Raw genomic sequence first — 20924 nt, forward strand, 5'->3', positions numbered from 1 at the left:
CCCAAAGTTCTTTAAACATGAAGAAAAGCAAAGATTCAGGAATAAAATGGAGGCAGAAAACCAGTAAAACAGATACGTTAACAATCTACAATGTCCAGCGTATAAAACATGAGAAATCAGTATAAAAGGCATAAAAATGAGTTTTAATAAATGATTGAAAGCGAAACATGCTCAGCCTGAGCTCTTCAGAGCACAGCCATGCTGCCCTGTCACAGTCCCTCTAGTTTTAAACCCACACACAGGAACAGCAGTGATGTGGAGCCATCACTGCTGTTCTTAAAAGCAGTTTTTATACACAAACCCACTGCTGAAGGCTTCATCAGGACGGCACGACCCTCTGTATCAAAAGCTGCACTACAGTCTTCCAAAATAACAATCCAGCTGTGTCTCGTCCCGCATCTGCATTCATTCAGAGCTGATTCAAGACTGAAAGGTTTTCTCCAGTGAGATACCCTTAAAGCCTGAAATATTCAAGATTAAATTATCTGAAACCGCTTCCACAAATTGCAATGACAAGGTTTTGGCAGTAAACTGGTTGACAGTTTGGAATCTGGTTTGTATTTTTTATATATAAAAACCTCTACCACTGGAGATCAGCGACATCTGGATTTACAGCTGCTGTTCAGCTGCTCTGTGGGGCTGATGTGAAGAAAGAGTAACTGATGTGGATGTAGCAGGAAACTAAGCAGAAAGAACGAACAGAACAGACTGGAAATACAACTCTAAGTCAACTGAACGCTACAAATGTTACAAAGTCTAAATGCATCACGTACATTATCAGTGCGCTAACAGAACATCTGCTTTGCACCTTTTAGTCTACAGAATCCACACATGGTGAGAGACAAGTCTCCACTTGTCATCTGTCACTCATTACAAGTTTGACCTTTGACCTCTTCTAAGTGGATCCTGTAACAGACCAAAATCAGCTACAACATGTGGTTGATGTCTTTTGCTGGTGTTCAGTCAGTGTGAAGCTCACAATCATATCGTCTGCTGTGCTGGTGTGTGTAGAACTGACGCAGTGAGAAGTCGCCCATCTATAAAAAGGTAATCAGTGCACAGGTAAGAGTGTACAACATTCAGTCACTGTGGAGTCACCATGTATTTACACCACGTCGCAATTTTCATCTTTCCACAAATCATCTCTGGCAGTGTCGTCACATCAGAGGGAGTTATTCAAATTCTGATGGATTGTTTTACCGTCACAGGATTTTCAAAAAGTTACAACCACTTAAAGGTTTTCACAAATATAATTATAATTTCACAAATAATGAAGTAGCTGCCTTAAAAACATCAGACGGAGGTCTGTGCTGTAACAACTAAACATGTGCCATCAGATCAGGAGTGTCACAGAATCCAAAATAAATCTTTCCATGTGTCGAAGAGCGTCACTTTCCGACCTGCTGAGTCTCTGTGCAGAAGATAAGAACATGATCAGGGTCCTTTTTGCTGCTGTGTCGCAGCTTGTCTCAGTAAAGCCTGGAAGTCAGGAGACAAGACCAGTTTGTGGTGGACATTTCCCAGCACCATCATGTCTCCAGTCCGCCCCTCAGACAGACGCACAGACACCAGTTGCTGCAGAAGGAAGAAGAGGAGATTGTTTCTGTATTAACAGTGACAGAGCAGCTTCATTTTTCCAACTGATCACTGGCAGCGTTCCACAGTACTGCAGTGCTTTGGTAGCAGTTTGGAGGAGGGATAAAAAAATACAATAAAAAGTAATAGAAAAGTATTTTATGAAATTACTGTATATAATTAAATTCAAAGATTTTTTTCCCAAAGAAATATTTTTGTAAACAATATTATTGAAAAAATGACATATATAGATTTTATTTACATATGCATATACATATTTTAATACATTTTTCATTTTTGTTGCATATTAAATTAATTTATTAAGGTTTCAAGTCTACTACGAAACTACGAGAGCTGCCATCTTGCTTTTGTGACGCATTTTGCAACACAGCCCTCAACTTGACTGAAAGGCAGCCATTGGAATCAGGTAACCCAGGTGGCAAGATGGCGGACCGGGCACAGGAAGGATTCTGAGCTCCGTTCAGCTTGTTCCCTAATTCATATCACATGTTAATGTTTAAGCTGCTGTTCCGTGATCAAGACCACGACTTCGTGTGATAGAATTCAAAAGAGTCCACAAACAAAAACAAAAGAAGCTAACACTGCTAACATAGACCAGCATAACCACGCAGCACTAATTCTGATGGAAACGTCCTCGTCAGGTGGAGTCAGACACCATGTCATGCTTCACAGAAACCTCTCAGCGCTTCACAACCTGACGTCCATGATGAAATCATGAATCAGCAACTGACTGAGCTTATAAAAGAGAACTGCTGTGAGGGAAACAGCTCTCCGATTGGTGAGAAAAAATCAATGGAGCCTGAGGAGGCGAACATGAGGGTGAAAACACACAGGAGAGAGTCATACTTATTATATTACAAATAACTCTATAGGTTCTGCGTTGTTCTCTGGACAAAAACTGTTGTTTTGACTCTAAATGGTTAAAGGATTTTTGCATTAAGGACTCAGATTTTTGTATTGTCTCCTTTGATATCAGAGGTCTTAGGGACAACACCAAAGGAAAAGCTAAGAACAGCACACTGCTACTTTAATCATAGTAAGCCACTGTGGGTGAACCTAACAGCTTACTCTGCACCCACACTCACGGTACCTGTAGGAAGGAGAATGCAGCTCCTTCAGAGACGTCCATGACGATGTCGCCCAGCTTCAGCTCCACCTTCCCTGACCTTCTGATCTGCAGTTTACCCAGAAATCCTTCTGGGAATTGTGACAGCACAGGACAGCCCTCCTTCGTCACAGCCTGCTGAGGAGAGGCACAGATACACACCCTGTTAAAAACTGGCTGATACAAGCATTTTTGTATTGAAAAGTCCAGCAGCTGAGAAAAAACTAGAGCGAGTAAAACCAGAATTAAAGAAAGGTCTCAGAGAGGGTCAGTAATAAGACAAAGAGTAAAGGATGGGAGCCATCAAATCCAGAAAAGTAAGAACATGTGATATTAGTTAGTTACAGTTTTCCCTCTGTAAACTCACCTGTGCTTGCAGATGTGCTGGTCTCTTGTCTTCAGCCTTGCCTTCCTTCTTGGCAGGTTTCTGTGCTGGACATGCGACAGCGGGGTCCTGCTTCTGTCCCGACGCTCTGCCCGGCATACAGTCAGGTAGCTGCATGAAGAAGAGCTCCTCTCTGCCAGACAGGCTGAGGTCCTGCAGCAGGTCCACCAGAGATGGCTGCTCTGGTTTGGGCAACACTGTCCTGCTGGGGCCCACCCTACCCTGATCTCCACAGACCGGAGGTCTGAGCAGAGGATGGTTCTCTGGATCTGTGCACACAAGAACCACAAATCCTTCAACACAAGAACGGACTGCACATCATGCAGGCAAGGAAGTCACATGTTCCATATATTTGGCACTTATTCAGCCATGATGCTCATACACTCACTGAGCTCTTTATTAGGAACACCACACTAACACTAGGTAGTTCCTCTCTTTGTTCTCGTTCATGTCATGGAAACTCTGCTCCATGTTGACATGACTACATCACATCATCTCTGCTGATCTGTCAGCTGCACGTTCACGCTGCCAATCTCCTGTTCTACCACATGGCAGAGGTGTTCTACTGGATTCAGGTCTGGAGACTTGGGGGGGGGGGTCACTGAAGTTCACTGAACTCACTGTCATGTTGATGAAACCAGTTTGTGACATGGATTATGATCCTGCTGGAAGGAGCCATTAGAAGATGGTGAATTGTGACCATGAAGGATGAACATGATCAGCAACAAGATACACTCAGATACACTGAGACACTCAGACCATGATTGATTGGTGTTAAGAAGAAAACATTCCCCACACCATCACACCACCACCACCAGCCTGGACTGTTGACACCAGGCAGGTTGGTCCATGGATTCAGACTCTGACTCTACCATCTGCTGCCTCAGGTTTCTGGTCTTGGTTACAGGAAGTGGAACGTGATGTGGTCTTCTGCTGTTGTAACCCATCCACCTCAAAGTTTGACGTGTTCAAAGCTTCTCTGCTCAGCACAGTTGTAAAGAGTGGTTATCTGAGTGACTGCAGACTTTCTGTCAGCTCCAACCAGTCTGTCCATTCGGCTCTGACCTCTGACCTCTCTCATCAACACAGAGCTGCTGCTCACTGGTTGTTTTTTTAGTTTTTTGGCTCCATTCTGAGTAAAAACTCTAGAGGCTGTTGTGAGTGAAAATCCAGGAGATCAGCAGTTTGAGAGATCATCAAACCAGCCACAGTCAGAGTGACTGAGATCACACTTTGCCTCACTCTGATGATTGATGTAGCATTAACTGGAGCTCCTGACCTGTATCTGCAGGATTTTATACACTGCACTGCTGCCACATGGCAGATTGGATTATCGCATGAATAAGCAGATACGCAGATGTTCCTAATAAAGCGCTCCGTGAGTGTATGTGAATTTTGTTTATTAAATGCTGTATATTTCAGGCTATTTCTGCCATGAAATGAGCTCCTCGTTAACAGACATGTAATGTGACACTGTTGTTCAGACAGGGGCAGTAGAAGAAGAAAGAGGTGGTTTTTCTCACATGTTGTGGTCGACAGTGTTTGACTCTTGATGAAGCTGCTGGACTGAAACAGAGGCAGCTGGATGGGTTTCAGCCTGGCGTCGTTCCTGAGATCTGGATCATCTATGAACTGTAGGTGCAACACATAATATTAGTTATGAGCTGATCAGTCACCAGTGATGAGGGTAATTATTATTATTATTATCATTATGGCAACATTAATTAAACTTTATCTTCAGTTCCACTGGAGAGGAATGAACAACAGCTCTCTGTTTGCATTTGACACAGAAAACAGTCACATTTGACTCCACTACTTCAGGCCCCCTGCTTTAGTGTGTATATTTCATTTTAAAGCTGCACTGATCAATATTTTATATATTAATAACTGATCAAGTGATATGTATATGTAATGTGAAAGGTGTCAGTTGAAGCCAGATATTTTGTTGCAGGAGGAGAAAAAACCGGAGCTAAAAGGAGAGAGACTATTGTCCTGACATTCATCAGGTGAACTCACCTACTACAAGTAGTTGCTCTGTGCCTGCTGCATTTCTAAATATCGAACAGTTTGGAAGCACAACAGCCACATTTTCCTGAGGTCATAGTGTGTGAAATGTTGTGTTTTCAGCTTGTTGCACTTCCTCCAAGTGGCCAAGAACAATGAATGCAGCTTTAAAGGACAGTTTAAACCAACAGTCTGATGATCATATTGTTTTTGCGTGATGTAATCATTCCTCCTGTTCATTCTGACAGTAAAAACAATCAAAGTAAGTCTGTTAAGATTCTCAGGCTGTGTCCTCACTAATATGTTTTCATTTTTAAAATGGTGTTTTAAAAGGAAAACGATCTCCATCCAGACAAGCATTTTAGCTCAGGATCAGAAATATATCTTTATCCATACTAAGACACCTGAAAAGGGATATCACATGACTGTTCATGTGCACTGGACATGCTGGTGCTGGTGTAAACAGGAAGCAGTCTACTCTGCAGTTGGTTTGTTGCAGAAAATACAAACAAGGAACAGCAAAGACAAAAATGTAGAATGTAACTGAACAACAGCTGCTAGCAAAGACAACAAGGTCCGTAACACTTGTAATTTATTATCATGTTGTACTCACCTCTGGTAGTCGAGACTGAAAAGACCTAATTAGAAGGCAAACGTCTGCGTCACGTTTTCCAAAAGTCACAGTTTTTGCCCTTGTAGACTATACCAGAGTTTCAAACTAAAACAGGGTCAGCAGTGTTTGCAAAAGTCTCCGTTTTAGGGGCTTGAAAACTCTGAATGGGGGTAAATGTAGCAAAAATGATGTATCTTAAAACTAAAACGTATTAGTGTGGATGTAGCCTCAGTCATCCAGGTCATGGTTATCCAAGAATCGTTGAATCATGGGAGACTGGACGTTTCATCTCTCATCCAAGTGGCTTCTTCAGCTCTGACTGACTGGTGAGGAGACCCAGGTATTAAACCTCTGTGGGTTTGTTATCTGTGCCATTGATGTAAGTTGGTTCATCCAATCCAGTTGCCCTTGATTCAACTTTTCTCGGACGGCCTTTTAGTACTACATTCCCTCTTTACAGCAAGGCCAATTTATTTCAATGTCCACATGGGCACTATTGTTTAAAAGCTCCATATTTTCCTCTTCTCCTGTGTTTTATAAGAAGTGTTGATCCATAAGAAGATATATTTGTGGTTTTAAGAACTAAGAAAACATCTCTATGTAGTTTTACATCTCCTCTCTCAGACTTCTCTCTGGAGCTCTAGTAACAATAGGTCAATGAGCCAATCAGAAGAGAGGAGGCTATGAGCCTCTCTTTGATTGGCTGACTGTTTTCTGAGTGAGGTAACTAAAATGTGGCAGATTTCAGGTAAACACTTGGAGAAACCAAATCCTGGAAGGTTAGATGGTGGGTCCTGGTGGGCAGGACTTGAGGCGTGGCTGAGGGCGGTGACTGCTTTGTTGTGACATCACAAAGTTCCAGAAGTCCTGATGGCTCATTTTAAGGGCTCAGTTTCTGAATACAGTCTGTGTGCATTTCTCTGTGGACTGAGGCTTTGATACTTTCACAGTATTAATATAGAAGCTAGACCTGATCTATAATCAAACAACACATGGACATCTACCTTTATACTATATGGGACCTTTAAGACTGACTTGTAATTTTGTGAACCTGTCCTTTAAAGTATAGCTGATAGCAGGAAGTACTCACATCATCCCTCTGTAGTTTACTGAGTATCTCATCTTCATCTTCCTCTGAATCTTTCCTCTCTTTCTTCACAAGTTTACATACAGGAGGGGTGGTGGAGTCACGCTTGTCTGCAGCAGCACGCCAGCCTGAACAGAGGGATTGATTGTGAGGGAAGGAAGCAGTGAACCTGTAATATCATCTGTAACTGAAGCTCTGGTGCCTCAATTCCCTGAAAAAGAAAGCATATGAAAGAGAAGAGAAGGTGGCCACCTGTTCTGCAGACGGTGTCAGCAGGACCCTGTTCAAAGATGGAGTGAGACTGAATAGTCTGAGGCCTCTCTCTCCTCTTCCCTCTGTTCTCCCTCGCTCCTCTCCTCTCATCCCTCTCTCTTCTTTCCTTCTTTGGAGCCACACTTATCTTTTCCTTTAACCTGGGGAAGAATGAGATACAACGTTCATGAACGTTAAACACGACATACTGACAGAGCAAAAGCTGCAGTGCTGTCATTATGAAACAGGAGACTGGAGTCATCTTATTAACGGTCACTCACTCATCTTTACTTTTCCTCACAGCGTGGACATTCGGCTCAAAGGTCTTCTTCAGAAAAAAGAGAAAACACTGTTTAGACCGAGTATTTCTTTATGGGGATTTGAAACAAATTACTTTAAACTGTGTTTAAACGCGTGCTGGTGATGATACAGATTACGCTTGTTTCTTATTACTTCTTTACAGTTTCATTTTAACTGTGACCCTTCCATTAGCACATGTAAATCAAGGAAGGGAGCTCTACTTTTTCTTGGTAATGATCCAAGGAAAAAAGGACCTTGCAATCATTGTCACTGGCTCCCAGCACATTACAAGACAAACTCTGCCATCTGCTGGTTCTCTACTGGAACAAGCCAATCTGGGTGCAAGAAATCCTGTTTTATTCGATAGTATTGTCAGTTTTTAGCAGCATGCCACAAAGTTAGTCCGCTCATGTTTCTATTATCTTAGAAACATTTTCCATAATATGATCTTGCCAAACTCTATAAAACACAGACACCATTTGTAATGCTTTCATTTCTGTAAAGAGCTCAGGTTTTTAAATCAATGACAACATTATCCTCTTTACACTGGCTCCCAGTGTGTTTTAGGATTGTCTTATTGATAACTACCATGGACTCTCTCTCCCAGCTACATTTATGACCATTTGTACCATCTGAGCCAGTGTGCAGTTTGAGAACCACAGGCAGAGGTGTTGTATCTGTTCCACAGGCCCGACAGAAAATATGACACATTTGACTTAGCTCAGTTTTTGCTAAATGCCTATCATCAACATATGAGAGTCTGATATAATGTTTTTGGCACATAAACATATGTATACATATACTGTATACAGAACCATGCACTTGCTTCCTTTTACTTTTTGTTTTCCCTTGCCTCTGAGGGGAACTGGATGTAGGAAGTGTCTTGTAAGCTCATGTGGGCTGGGCAACTTTAGTCATATGATATTCATTCATACCTCTATAATTACCTCTATTCATTCTGATTCCCTATAGTAGCTACGGATATGTTCATTTTAATATTCAATCCTTAGTGCTTTAATATTATATTCCACCCTTGTGGTGTGTCAATCATTACCTTTGGTTTTTTAAATGCTCCCCCCAGTGTCAAGTCCCTGGTCCTGAGGGATGTCAGTCTCACAGGTGGAGTTGGGGAGGACATACTCCTGACCGTGCCTTGATGTCCTCTGCCCGCGGTGAGACTCAGCCCGGCCCCGCTGCTGAGGCCGGAGCAGCCGGGTACACTTGCTGCATCCCCCGAGTCGGTCATTTTGTGGGCTCAGGTTCTCCTCGTTTAACTTCTGTGGCTAACGGATGTTCATAGGCTAATTAATAACGATATAGCTTGGGACACACTTCAAGCTCTTATTCTGAAAGTAATGGCGTTTCAAATCCGGTTTCTCTCAGCTAAGTGGCTTGATTTTATTCCTTCTGTCTCTGTCCAGCAAAAAAAAACTCCCAAGAACAGTTAATTCACACTGAAACCCACAATGAGCTCAGTCTAAACCGAGCACGGGTCCACACACACACCAGACAACTTATCAGCTTATTATCCTCCATTTTGTTCCCACTCGCGTTAAAAGACTGCCCCAGAATACACAACTGCGCACTCACGAGCACATAAATAATTCCGTTTTTACACAGCACAACACTATTACCGGTAGTTACACTCGGTCCCGCTGCATTGTGTAGTAATGCCTCTGAAAGGCTGCGCACGAATAACTCTTCATCTTCGACACTTCATCCTCCTGGTGAAAACACAGTGGGATTTCCGGGCGGCGGCTGTAGAAAACAAACAGTCCCGAGTGAAAACGTCAAATATATTCAAACAGTGATATTATTCCAGCAGTTCCGTTCTGCTACCTGTTTAATTTGGGCAGTGTAAATGGATCTAATTTCCTTCCGTACTGCGCAGCTATTGTTGTTGTTGTTGTTAAAACGGTACTTCACACGTGCAACCACTAGAGGGCGGTGTTTGTCTGGTGTGTGACAGTAGGTCCTGCTCCATTAGGTAGACTGGGGACGGCGCAACTTTTCGCATTTCTCTCAGTTACTTAGACACATTTGGACTTGGACTATATATATATATATAAATAAACATATATTTGTCTGCTAATTACTTATAACATTTAAAGATGATTACATATGACAATATAATCGGATCAGGGATGGTTGCAACATACTAAATATACATTCAATTTCTAATTTCTAGGCTTCACTAATTAATTTTTGCTTGCTTGTTTTAAAATAATATAGAATTATTTATTGATACTATAATATTATTTATTCATTTAGAAATATTTATCAAAGAACAGTTATTGAGTTTTGTTTTGTGTAGAACATAGGCCTACCTTGAGTTAAAAATAGGCACAATTTATTCATTTTTATTTATTATTCATGATGAACAGAATATGCAAACATATAGACCATATTGAGGCCATGACTCAACAATTTATTTGGGGAATTATTTTGTTAGCCTTTAATAAAATCCTCTGATAAAGTACTACAGCAGCAGACATTATTAACACTGTGCTCACAGAAGGGCAGAATGCAACTTAGTATAAAATATGTTGATCTGCGACTATTAGACAAGGATGCAGAGAGAGTGCAGAGGAGAATAAAGCCATAAAAAATCACTGTTTTTTTGCAGAATACAATTTATTACCACTTTAAGATGAACTAAAAGCACCAAATAAATGTTCATGTAGCACAACATTTATTTACAGAGTAAAATATCTGTTCAGGTTACACTGACCAATACAGAGGACTTCTGTCTTTCCTTCTGCAGAGCTTAATAAACTGAGCCTTGAGCCCTGAATTCTCAATCACTTACTAATAATCACTGAACGTCTTCTCTTCCTCTACAGCAGGTTCTACACTTGTGCAATAAATAGAACAGGATCATTTTTTACTAAAATCTTTGCCCTGACTTTAAAAAATATATACATTTCAAATTCATTATGCTTTAGTCCTTCTGCACATGTTGTAAGAAGTGGTAATGACAAACACAAGCACAAGAAACCCCGTCACTGCTGACAAGCCAATCACCACCTTCGTCTGAGTATTCTCCTCTGGAGCTGCAGACAAGACAGAAGACATACATGAGGCAGCAAATCAGCCAGGAAATCAAAAAGCAACAGACTAAAAACAGGCAGGAAAACTTACAGAAAAAAATCTTTAGATTTACATTACATTTCCTTCATGATTCAAAAATCTTGCAAACAACAGTAACCTTTTACATACTGATAAAATATAACTTTACAGTGGTTAGATAATGTAATATAACCCCTGCAATGTCAAGGTTGAAGTCTGCTGATGGCTATCACTGGATTGGAGTATCTTATCTTCCCTCTTTGGTTCACCGAAGGATAACAGTGGATGCCAAATCCACCTTAAATTTATTTACCTTTGCAGAAAGATATAATCTTTATGGAAGTCCAACAGATGTGATATCCAAACGTTGTTATAATGCAATCAAACAAAAGAGATAAATGCAATAAATGTTTCCAGTGTGAGGCTTATAATGGACTTTTTAAAGCTTGTTAACTATAGACCTCCAAGAACACTGAGATCATCTATTATTGGTTAATTGAAGGTCGGCAGTAAAAGCTACAGAGAAACTGGGGATGGAGTCAGTTACAGCCCAAAGCTGTGGAACACACTACCTAAAGATATCAGACAGGCAGCACTTTTACATTTTAACATGTTTTCATGGTAATTCTATGTCTTGGTGCATACCATTTCTTTATTGTAAAGCAGTTTGTGTTACATTTCTTGTATGATTATTATTATTATTATTATTATTAATAATAAATATTTATTTCTTATTGGTTCAGATGTTGTCTTCAATCTTGCTAAACACTACTGCCACTGGAAACATGCAAGAAAAATGCAGCTATAGGTATATATCAGGTGATTTCAGGAATGGTAATTTCACCTTAAATCATCACAGTCACGTTTGACAAAATATGGTTCACCTACTAGCTTTCATCTCACAGTCGAGATGGTAAGTGGTGACTCCTAAGAAATCTATGATTGAGCTGTTGGCAGTTTAGTTGCATTGTGGGTAATTTAGGTTCAAGGTTTTGACAAAAAGGAAGACTGCAATGTAATGTTAACAGTGCTGTAGGAGTTCAGTGTCAAATCAGTTGAGTACTCTTTTAGTATGATGTTCTATACAAGGGCCCACAACTGAGCCAGCTCCATGAATACTATCAGTGAATGGTGCTCACTTACTATCATTGTCTCCTCCTGTCTCTTCCTTGGGTAACAGCATGTATTTGGTGCTGTTCAAGTGTCCATCGTTGATATCTGGGTTTATTCCCAGTAGATGGCACATCAATGGGTACAGATCAACCATGTCAAAGGGATCCACCATCACGTTCTTCTGGAAGTCAGGCCCCACTGCCCTGAAGAAGGCTTTCATGTCCATGTTCTCATTGTCAAAGCCGTGGTCTCCTTTGTGGTTGTTAAGAGGTAAAAGCTATATGGACACAGAAATGAGACAGCTCATGAGAATCATGGTCCCCAGACTGATTCAAACCCAGACGTTTTGGTTAAGTAGTAGGCTTGTGTTTTAGACAACTGATGACAATGCCTGATCATGTAATAACTTTTAAATTAAAGCAGTTGTAAAGGAAAACCAAGGCCTCAAAGCCTCAAAGGTACATCTGAAGAGCACCAAGTAGTGTTTGCACTTTTATACCTCAGCCATAGAAAATCAGACCCATATTTAAGCCTCTTAACATGCACAGCTCCTCAAAGCTCAAATACACTCTCTGACTCTCACCCCATTGACGATGTATCCAGGGTCAGCAATGAGGATGATGGGCAGGAGTCGAGGATGGTTGCTGTAGTGCAGTCTAGCTGGCACCTCCTCCTTTTTATACACATGGAGGTGAGGGTGGCCTCCTTTCAGAGCTTGGTACACCTTCTCCAGCTTCCCCTCTTTAGGAAGCAGCATTCCAAAAGGACCATAATCCAACAGTTGGAACTGGATGTCTCTGAAGCTGAAGCCAGGGATCTTAGAGAGGATGATCTCCTCAACTAGTCCACCTCGCAGAATTGTACTCATACCGTGGTCAGCAGTAATGATAATGTTGAGCCGGTCTGTGAGGCCATGCTCTTGGATCTTGTCCCGGATGTAGCCTATAGTACGATCCACTTGCTGCACCATCTCCCGCCGTTCTGGTGAATCTGGTCCATGTGAGTGCCCGGCTATATCTGGTTCTCCAAAGTACAGAGAAACAAAGTCCAGGTCCTGTTGGTGGAACCACTTTCCAATCACCTTGTCGATGTTCAGCCTCCAGTCCGTCTCGTTGGAATGATCGTAGAAACGAGGTTCCACTTGCCTCACACTCACCGTCTCTCCTTTGTAGGTGGCTGCTGTGCCAGGGAAATGCAGAGAGCCTGCTTTCAGCCCCTGGAAGAGGATAAGACACCATTAACTGACGGAAAGGAGTTCCTCAAACACTCTTCATCAAGGGACATTCATAGAAAAAACAACCAGAAATACTGGAAGATTTTAAGGTAGTCAGGATCTAATGAACCTGTCTCTGTGCTGTTATCCAGATGGGTAAGCTGCCATTGTCCCAGTAGGAATCAACAAACTGAGTCATGTAGTACTGCTTCTTCTCCTGAGTGGTGGTGTTGAACCAAATGTTGTGGATCACTCCGTGATTCTCAATGTGCCGTCCTGATGAAAGATAAAAAAACCCCCTTAAAAGTAAAGAAACTTATACATGTTTTAATGGGACTTTTTAACTGTAGAAGATTCACGGACTGCTCGTACTTAGAGAAGAACATGTAAAATTTGATAGATTACATTTAAAGATTTAAAAAGAGGAACCTGTTGTTAAAACAATCAGGGTAAGATCCACAACTGTACAATGTGCAAAAGATCAACATCTCCTCAACCAGCAGAGGTCCCACTCTTGGATGCATCTGCATTGGTCACCTACATGTCATCTCCATACCATAAATAGCAGGAACAGAAACCAGGAAAACCACATTTCTTTTTGACTGTGAATCTAGAAGGCCACAGGTTAAGTATTGCTTGATCTTTAACACTTCAAAACTGCTTCATTTCCCTGTGGAGTTCTGCTTTTAGGAAATCTTCCCGAGACAAATTATGGTCAATAAAACTGACTCAGCTTGAAATACACCAATGTCGTTTCCCCAAAACCATCGAAGCACCGATAATTATAAATTATATAAAGAGGTGTTTCCCTGAAGCAGAGATTAATGAGCATCCAAAGAAGCTCCAAAACCAGGACATGTTTTTATTGATGTTTGTATTGTTTTTATTCATTTTTAAGTCTAAACTTTTATCACAAAATCAACACTGATGTTCTTTGTGAAGTGATGTTTGAAGTAAAATGAGAGAATATTCACACGCTAACTAATTCACCAATCGATTTGTTAGTATCTGTCATCACTGGACTCATCTCTCTTCTCTCATATAACACAGAGGCTTCAGGAAGTATTCACAACCTTCACTTTTTGCGCACTTTATTCTTATTCTTCTTTAATAATACATTTTTGCTCATCTATGGACACTCAATAACCCATAATGACGAAGCGAAAACATGTTAATTCAGCACTTTGTTGAAGCCCCTTTGGCAGCAGTTACAGCTTCCAGTTTTCTTGGGTGTTTCTCTACAGGACGGATTCAGGGAGTTTATCATTATCAGGTCATATCCTCTGAAGGTCCCTCAGATTGGATGGGAAGCGTCTGGGAATTGCCATCCTCAGGTCTCTCTACAGAGCTTCTACAGGCTTTAAGTCTGAACTTTGGATGGGCTACTCTAGCTGCTCCAGCATTGTCTTGGCTGGTCACTGTTGTGCTGAAAGGTGAACCGTCACCCCCAGTTTCAGGTCTTGTGCACCCCGGAGCAGGTTTTTTTCAAGGCCCTCTCAGTGTTTGGCTGCCTTAACCCTTCCCTCAATTTTGACCAGTGAGACTGACCCCCCCCCCCCGGGTGCTGCTTCCACCATGCTTCCCTGTAGGGATGGTATTAACCAGGTGATGAACAGTGTCTGGTGTTTGCTCTCCTCTCTCACAGTCATTTAAATGCTGTTTGCTCTGTTTGAGCCGAAATGCCATTTTTCTAATGGTGCATTTTCAGGTTCTGTATTTTCTTATTTGGATTTTATTCATGGTGTGCATGTTGTATGCCACACACTTACTCACTGATGTGCCAAAATATTATTAAAAACCACTGGGACCAGCATGGGCACTCTGACAGGCCTGTGGCTATGCATCCTCATATGCAGCAAGCATCTATTGTAACACATTCTTCCCATAATCATCACTTAAATATTCTGCAGCTTCAGCCACAGTAGCCCCTCTGTTGGTTTGGTCTAGACAGGACAGCCTTCGTTGCCCTTGCGTATGATGGTTCGTCCCTCTTTGGACCACACCCTCACCTCTGGTGTGCACCCCACAAACCTCACCATTTAGAAGATTCCCCCAACCAAATCCTCTGGCCCTTGTAGAAGTTCTCACAGGTTTTTACACTTGCCCATTTCTCTGACACCCAACAACATTGTCTACTATGTCTACCTTTCCGTGCACCTTTTATTTTTTTTTTTGAGAAAAATCAATGTTATTCACTTCAGCTGTGAGTGGTTATAATGTTTTGGCCCACAACATCCACAAGATGATGTGCATATTCATTAAACTTATGGCAGCCATCACTGCCTCATTTTAAGTTAATATGAGTTTCAGAGTACCGTCCGCGTAGAGCAGCAGGTAAATTAATCAGTGTTTACTGTTAATTTCTGTCCAGTAACATGAATGAAAAAACACAGAAAGCTGAAAGATGTAGGCTGTTTACTGCACATTAACAATCCTGAGTGTGAGGTATCTCTTTGTGTGGTTTACTACAATCATGCTTTGAGATTTATATTTTAATATATGGCACTGCTTACAAACAGTTTAATATGTAAAGTTACTTTAAAGTGTATTCAGTAGCATCTTCAGACAGTCAGTGTTAATAACTTCACTTCACTGCTCTAAAGTACTATTTTGAGACAAAGGGAATGTTTCTAAAAAAAAACACTGTATCTACTGTATCTGTATCTAAGCAAAGTTTTAGAACACAAAGCTGCAATGGACCCTGTTTGAAAAGTTGCTCATAGAAATAGCTAAAATAGCTGTGTCCAAAAGGGGATTGTACGTGTCACGGTCTCCCTAAAACCCCCCAGTAAACACAGGAAACTAAAGAGCTGCTACCTGAAGCGGTGGAGCTCAGGGATCTCTGGGTCTTTATTCAGGATTTAAGTTCTGTTGAGACGGAATTAATATTAAAGCGTATGCATGTGGGTAATAAAAATTTGTCGTACTACTGTGGAACTAAACATCAGTGGCGATCCTAGACTCTTTGGCAAAGAGGCTCATCACAGCTCATCGGAGAAAGTACAAATCATTCTGCATGCCTTTGAATAACAGCACTCATATTTGATATCTGCTGATATCTGCAGGATGACAGTGTTAGATAAGTTTAGTTGACTTCACATAAGATAAGGAGGACCTGCTAAGGCAAAATGCAGACATGTAGCTAACAAGTGTCCCTTTGTTTCTTAGTTTCAGGTCTTCGCTTGCTCTCTGTTGTGATATGGATTCCTTATAAGGACTTTTGGTAAAATGAAGTGAGGATCTAAGAGGATGAAAGAAAAAGCAAAAACAAAAAAAACACAATTGCCATTGTAATACAAAACTCAAAATTAATGAAACTTAGTAACGGAAAAAAAAGTCCTTGCGCACATGACTCAGACTTATAGCATTTAAAAGACAGAAGAAGGAGGAGGATGTTTAAAAAACATACACACTGTTGAATTCTGGATGAAATCCTTAAATTGCTGATCGATGCATTCAAGTATTAAATCATTCAAACCAAAAACACATGTGAGCACTATTTGCAGACTGGGGCCCTGTTCTTTTATTCAGGAGATAAACTTAACCATCTTTTACACATAGACAAGCAAACCCAGATGTCTTTATAATGAAGTTACTTAGCATGAAATGGCCTGGTAGATGCCTGAAGTATGATAACTGCCATGTTTTAAGCCCACAATAGAGTCACATATCAATAAGTTACTTACATAAATGCTAAATTGATGTTTTTACCTGTCAGCATTGTGAAGTGAGAAGGGCTGGTAATGGTGAGGAAGGCTGGAGTAACGTAGGCTGCCTTCACCCCGTCCTGAGCCATCTTATCCAGGTTAGGGGTTTCAACGTCTCGGTCGTAGTCCCAACGGAAGCCGTCAAAGGAGATCAGCAGCAGCTTGTTTCTGGTGGACCCAGTCAAAACTGACTGCAGGTCAGAAACATAGTCCCTCGGTGGGGCGGCGGTGCAGGGAGAGCTGGAAATGAGGCTGAGGATAGCAAGGCAGAGCGGCAGCATGACTGAGGATTTAGACCTTGGAACTGAAAATCCACAGAATTCCAATTTATTTAGACTTTTTCTATCGGAGTCTATTTTGTCTAAAATTTAATCATTTATATCCGGCTGCAGCAATGCTAAATATTTTACAAGAAAATCTAATTGTTCCTCTGCTCCAACTGCATTAGTACAACATTACCCTGAGGCTAATATGAGACTGTGTTGCTCAATGTGCTGGGTACAGCCTTAACCAACGTTTGTATGTGATATTGTCCAACCCTTCTATCTCCTTCTATCTAATCTATCCATAAAAATAAAGCAAGTTTTATGGCTTTATTAGTGTAATGCAGTGCTATGATAGGGAGAAAGTGTTTGCGTGTGTGTGTGTGTGTGTGTGTGGGTTGTTGTGTGAGATTGTTGAGAACAATACTCAGCTTTTTGAACCTGCTGCAGGTCAGACCGGACAAATCATGAGAAGCTGTTCAAACCAAGAAGCTGTTCAGTGGGCTTCTCTTACTGGTTGTATTACTTTGGTAACTTTACAAATATTTTAAAGAAGCTATTTGTAAGTTTTGCTATCGCTACTTAGCCAGCGTTAGCATTAACAATTGGTTACTTACCAGTCTAGAAGAAACATTGCAAGTTTAGCATCAAAGCAACACAAATGTTAACTATTGTCTATATCACGTCTTTTCTTCTACTGAAGTTAGCATGCTCGTGCTAACCAGCTAGCCTCGGCCCATTTTGTTACTTTCTGATAGCGACACACTGTAGCCTCCAGTCTGCTCTGAAGACGTAACACTGCTCAGCGAGCGTATTATAACTTTTTGTATTATAAAGACAAAGATGGCTGAAGCTCCCCACAAGAAACCACTTTACAAATAGCCCATTTAAAGGTCCATATAGTATAAAGGCAGATGTCCATGTGTTGTTTGATTATAAAGCAGGTCTAGCTTCTATATTAATACTGTTAAAGTATCAAAGCCTCAGTCCAAAGAAAAATGCACACAGCCTGTATTCAGAAACTGAGCCGTCAGGACTTCTGGAACAAAACAGTCACCGCCCTCAGCCATGTCCCAAGCCACGCCCCAAGCCCCGCCCATCAGGCCCCACCATCCAACCTGGCAGGATTTGGTTTCTCTGAGTGTTTCCCTGAAATCTGTTATTTTATATTTTCATTGGATCACTTAAAAAAACACTCAACCAATCAGAAGAGAGGCTCAGAGCCTCCTCTCTTCTGATTGGCTCACTGAGCTGTTGTTACTAGAGCTCCAGAGAGAAGCCTGAGAGAGGAGATACACTGAGATTATTTTTAAAAATATAGCTTCTTATGGATCAACACTTCAAATAAAAAAGAAAAATAAAAGTGTTTTAAAACAAGTGTTAAATATGGGACCTTTAATTAAATAGAACTGCTTTAGAAAACTTCAATTTACAACAGCTAATCTAAATCTTGAACACTTTTAATAGACAAAATCACCTTAGACTTGAAATGGTTCTCTCCTATTCACATGTCCATTAGCCTACACACATAAACTATAATTATAAGTTCCTATTATTTAAATCCATTTTGTTTCACAAAGTACCGTTTATCTTCCTCTTCATGTCTTTGTACCACTTACTCAGTCAGTTACATGCAGAACTGGTAGCTGCCCAATACAATCAAAGAGTCCATTTAATTTGTGCACTAATGTGTAAACAGGAGCTGAAAGATCGGCTCCCTCAAACTGAGATATCCTTCAAACAAACAAACAAAACAAATGATTACATCTGTGGACACTGTAATAATTAGTCATAGTAATATTTGATCAATAAGTGCTTCTGGACTATTATTTCATATTTGTAATGAATGGAAGAAGATGCTCTGAACTAGGAGGAGATTTGGTAACAAGCACAAACATCTGTCTGAATTTTCCAAAAAACTGGTCAGAAAACAGGATGGTCAACAAACTGTGTGAAGTTTGTCTTCACCCTTTGTTAAGTTGAAGACAAAACAATCTGCGAGAAGAGTAAAATATCAATCATTTTAGTATATGCAGTTTAATATGTAGTACGTTATTAATTCATTAACAATTCTAGCTCTTTGATGAAAAGTCAAAAGTACAAGAGGAGGAATTAACAACAACCGCCAAGGTGCATTTCAGACGAAAACATCAAAATACAGAAAATGCTGCTCACTGAAACTAAACATCACACTGTTGAGAAAAGGGATTTTACAGTCTGTGGTTTAATGAACCTCCTTTCTGATTTCTGTGATCCTGCAAACATGGCACACTGTTTTGTTTTGAAGATTCCCTGTACCACCTATTTCAATCATTTGTATGTCTTTCAAATGAATTCAATTTTGAGATGAATTTCACTGAGTCACTTTATAGTGTGACTGAGCTTTTAATGTGGTGACCCCCAATGTTTGCTGCTGCTGTTAGCGTTAGAATTCTGCAGGAACGAGTCCTAAAACCCAGAAATTAGTTGCATTTTATCACTTCCAGTGTTTTGAATGGGTTTTTGGTTAGAGGCTGAATTAAGGTTTGTGGTTAACACAAGCTCTAGACATTCTCACATTTGATTCTACAACATAAATGTTTAGACTATTGCTGTTTTTTAAAGGGGTGGGGATACTCAGACCGAGCTCAGCCATGAGCATCTGCTCCAGCATGGTGTAATAGATTTTTCATAGCACAGCAGGTAGAAGGTATTTAATATGTGTTGGAGGTGCGCTTGTTTACACAAACCTCAGTATGTCTTCTCGCCTACAGTCACAAGTAGCTTAAGTAGTGAGAGTTGAACACAGAGCATTTAAAGACTGCTTCCTTTTGTCACCAGCACAGCTACATGTGGAGATGTAGTCCCTCTACCCCACACACACCCAAAACCCACTCCCAATCAGTGCCAATTAGTTTGGCTTTTAATGGAGTGATGGACTTTTACAAACTGTGAGGAATCAAGCTGTGGGTGAGTGTTGGGATTGTGCAGTAGATTATCTCTGAGGAGATTGTAGTAGTAAAGTCCGAGGAAGGAGGATCAGCCTGACTGAAGTCATCGGCTGCTGGAGAGAAAAAGTGATGGTCAGATACAAACGGAGTCCCACCTCAGTGGGTTGTGATTCTCTGGAAGAGGAAAAGTACCTTTGTCTGTTCCTTTGACTTACCAACCTCTCTGTGTCTTAAACCAGTCCAAGCCACAGTATTATCATACCTCTACTGCATCTCCTCTCATTGAAGTTGCTTAACCACAGGATGTATGCATGCATGCAGTTTTGAGTTGATCAAGTTTTGAGTTGATCAATCAACGCTCTTTGAAAATTAAGTCTGAGATTTGGTTTGAGGTGATTCACAAGAAGGTTTTTATGGAGAAACAAAAATGCTGGACATTTTAAATCTGTCACCTTTCCTTGACTCTTCTTGACTTTTCCTTTCCTTCCTCTCCATCCCATCCATCCCATCCTGGGCCTTCAAGGGAAGTCTTGGTCATTGTCCTAGTGGTAACCATAGAAGGAGATGTGCAGCAGCTTGGGCAGCACAGGGAGAGATAGCAACACCAAAGAGGACAGCAAGGTGGAGCAGTGACGTACAATAAACTAAAGTATGCGGAGGTTGCCTGATCAGCCTGATCTGCTTGCTATTGCAGCAAAGTGTCCACGGCAATGTATACGATTGCTCTTCTATTACCTGACTATTGCACAACCTGATCTGAAGGAAATCTGACTAAGGCAGAGAGGTAACACCACAACGTTACCTGTACTCACACCCACAGAAGATGCACCATCATCTCCAGCTCATGAAGGAATCAGATCTATACTTACAGAACTCCTCGGACAGGGTTTGTTGGTTTCAAAATGGATCATACTACTGATCATACTATTTCCTCTTCCTCCCCTTCCTCCTCTCCTCTTTGATACATGTTGTGCCCCAATCACAAACCCCACAATTTGTTCGTATCAGTTTATGGTAATTGGATATTTGATGAAACACAACTTTGTTTTGGGATTATGCACAAACTGTATAAGAACAATAGTGTAAGTATGATATTGCATTAAAGCGATGCAAATTCCCAAACACATTTTGCACTTAACCATTGTACCAAAAACCAACTGGTAGACAGTAAACCAGCTGGTTTTAGGGATCTGGAGCTGTTGGACAGTTTCCTTCTTTGCTTAGCTGTTAATCCAGACTTGTATCAGACAATTTAAAGAGGTACTCCAGCAATTTGGATTTGGACTT

At 40.9% G+C, this 20924-nt stretch overlaps 2 protein-coding genes across 5 annotated transcripts; both read right to left on the reverse strand.

The window, feature by feature from the left end:
- Positions 1 to 122: 122 nt before the first annotated feature.
- On the reverse strand, positions 123 to 9263 carry LOC111664401 (DNA-directed RNA polymerase III subunit RPC4). 3 transcript variants are annotated; one of them, XM_087177275.1, is made up of 8 exons: positions 8397 to 9263; positions 7324 to 7367; positions 7043 to 7203; positions 6794 to 6918; positions 4610 to 4718; positions 3069 to 3355; positions 2687 to 2839; positions 123 to 1575 (listed from the first exon to the last, which is right to left on the reverse strand). In XM_087177275.1, the coding sequence occupies exons 1-8, from the start codon at positions 8586 to 8588 to the stop codon at positions 1435 to 1437; spliced, it is 1212 nt and encodes a 403-aa protein (XP_087033401.1). In that variant the 5' UTR covers positions 8589 to 9263; the 3' UTR covers positions 123 to 1434. The 3 variants fall into 3 exon arrangements, with proteins under 3 accessions (XP_087033401.1, XP_023274743.1, XP_023274742.1); XM_023418975.2 differs by having other exon boundaries at positions 2687 to 2836; positions 7324 to 7370; XM_023418974.2 differs by having other exon boundaries at positions 7324 to 7370.
- A 506-nt stretch (positions 9264 to 9769) lies between these two features.
- Positions 9770 to 17710, reverse strand: LOC111664324 (ectonucleotide pyrophosphatase/phosphodiesterase family member 7-like). 2 transcript variants are annotated; one of them, XM_023418853.2, is made up of 6 exons: positions 17325 to 17710; positions 16449 to 16696; positions 12868 to 13013; positions 12108 to 12740; positions 11555 to 11801; positions 9770 to 10395 (listed from the first exon to the last, which is right to left on the reverse strand). In XM_023418853.2, the coding sequence occupies exons 1-6, from the start codon at positions 17339 to 17341 to the stop codon at positions 10277 to 10279; spliced, it is 1410 nt and encodes a 469-aa protein (XP_023274621.1). In that variant the 5' UTR covers positions 17342 to 17710; the 3' UTR covers positions 9770 to 10276. The 2 variants fall into 2 exon arrangements, with proteins under 2 accessions (XP_023274621.1, XP_023274620.1); XM_023418852.2 differs by lacking the exon at positions 17325 to 17710 and having other exon boundaries at positions 16449 to 17317.
- Between the last annotated feature and the right edge of the window lie 3214 nt (positions 17711 to 20924).

The sequence above is a fragment of the Seriola lalandi genome, unplaced genomic scaffold (assembly GCF_002814215.2).
Source record: "Seriola lalandi dorsalis isolate HSWRI2012SDOR001 ecotype SW California unplaced genomic scaffold, Sedor1 jcf7180002054585, whole genome shotgun sequence".
Taxonomy (NCBI): domain Eukaryota; kingdom Metazoa; phylum Chordata; class Actinopteri; order Carangiformes; family Carangidae; genus Seriola; species Seriola lalandi.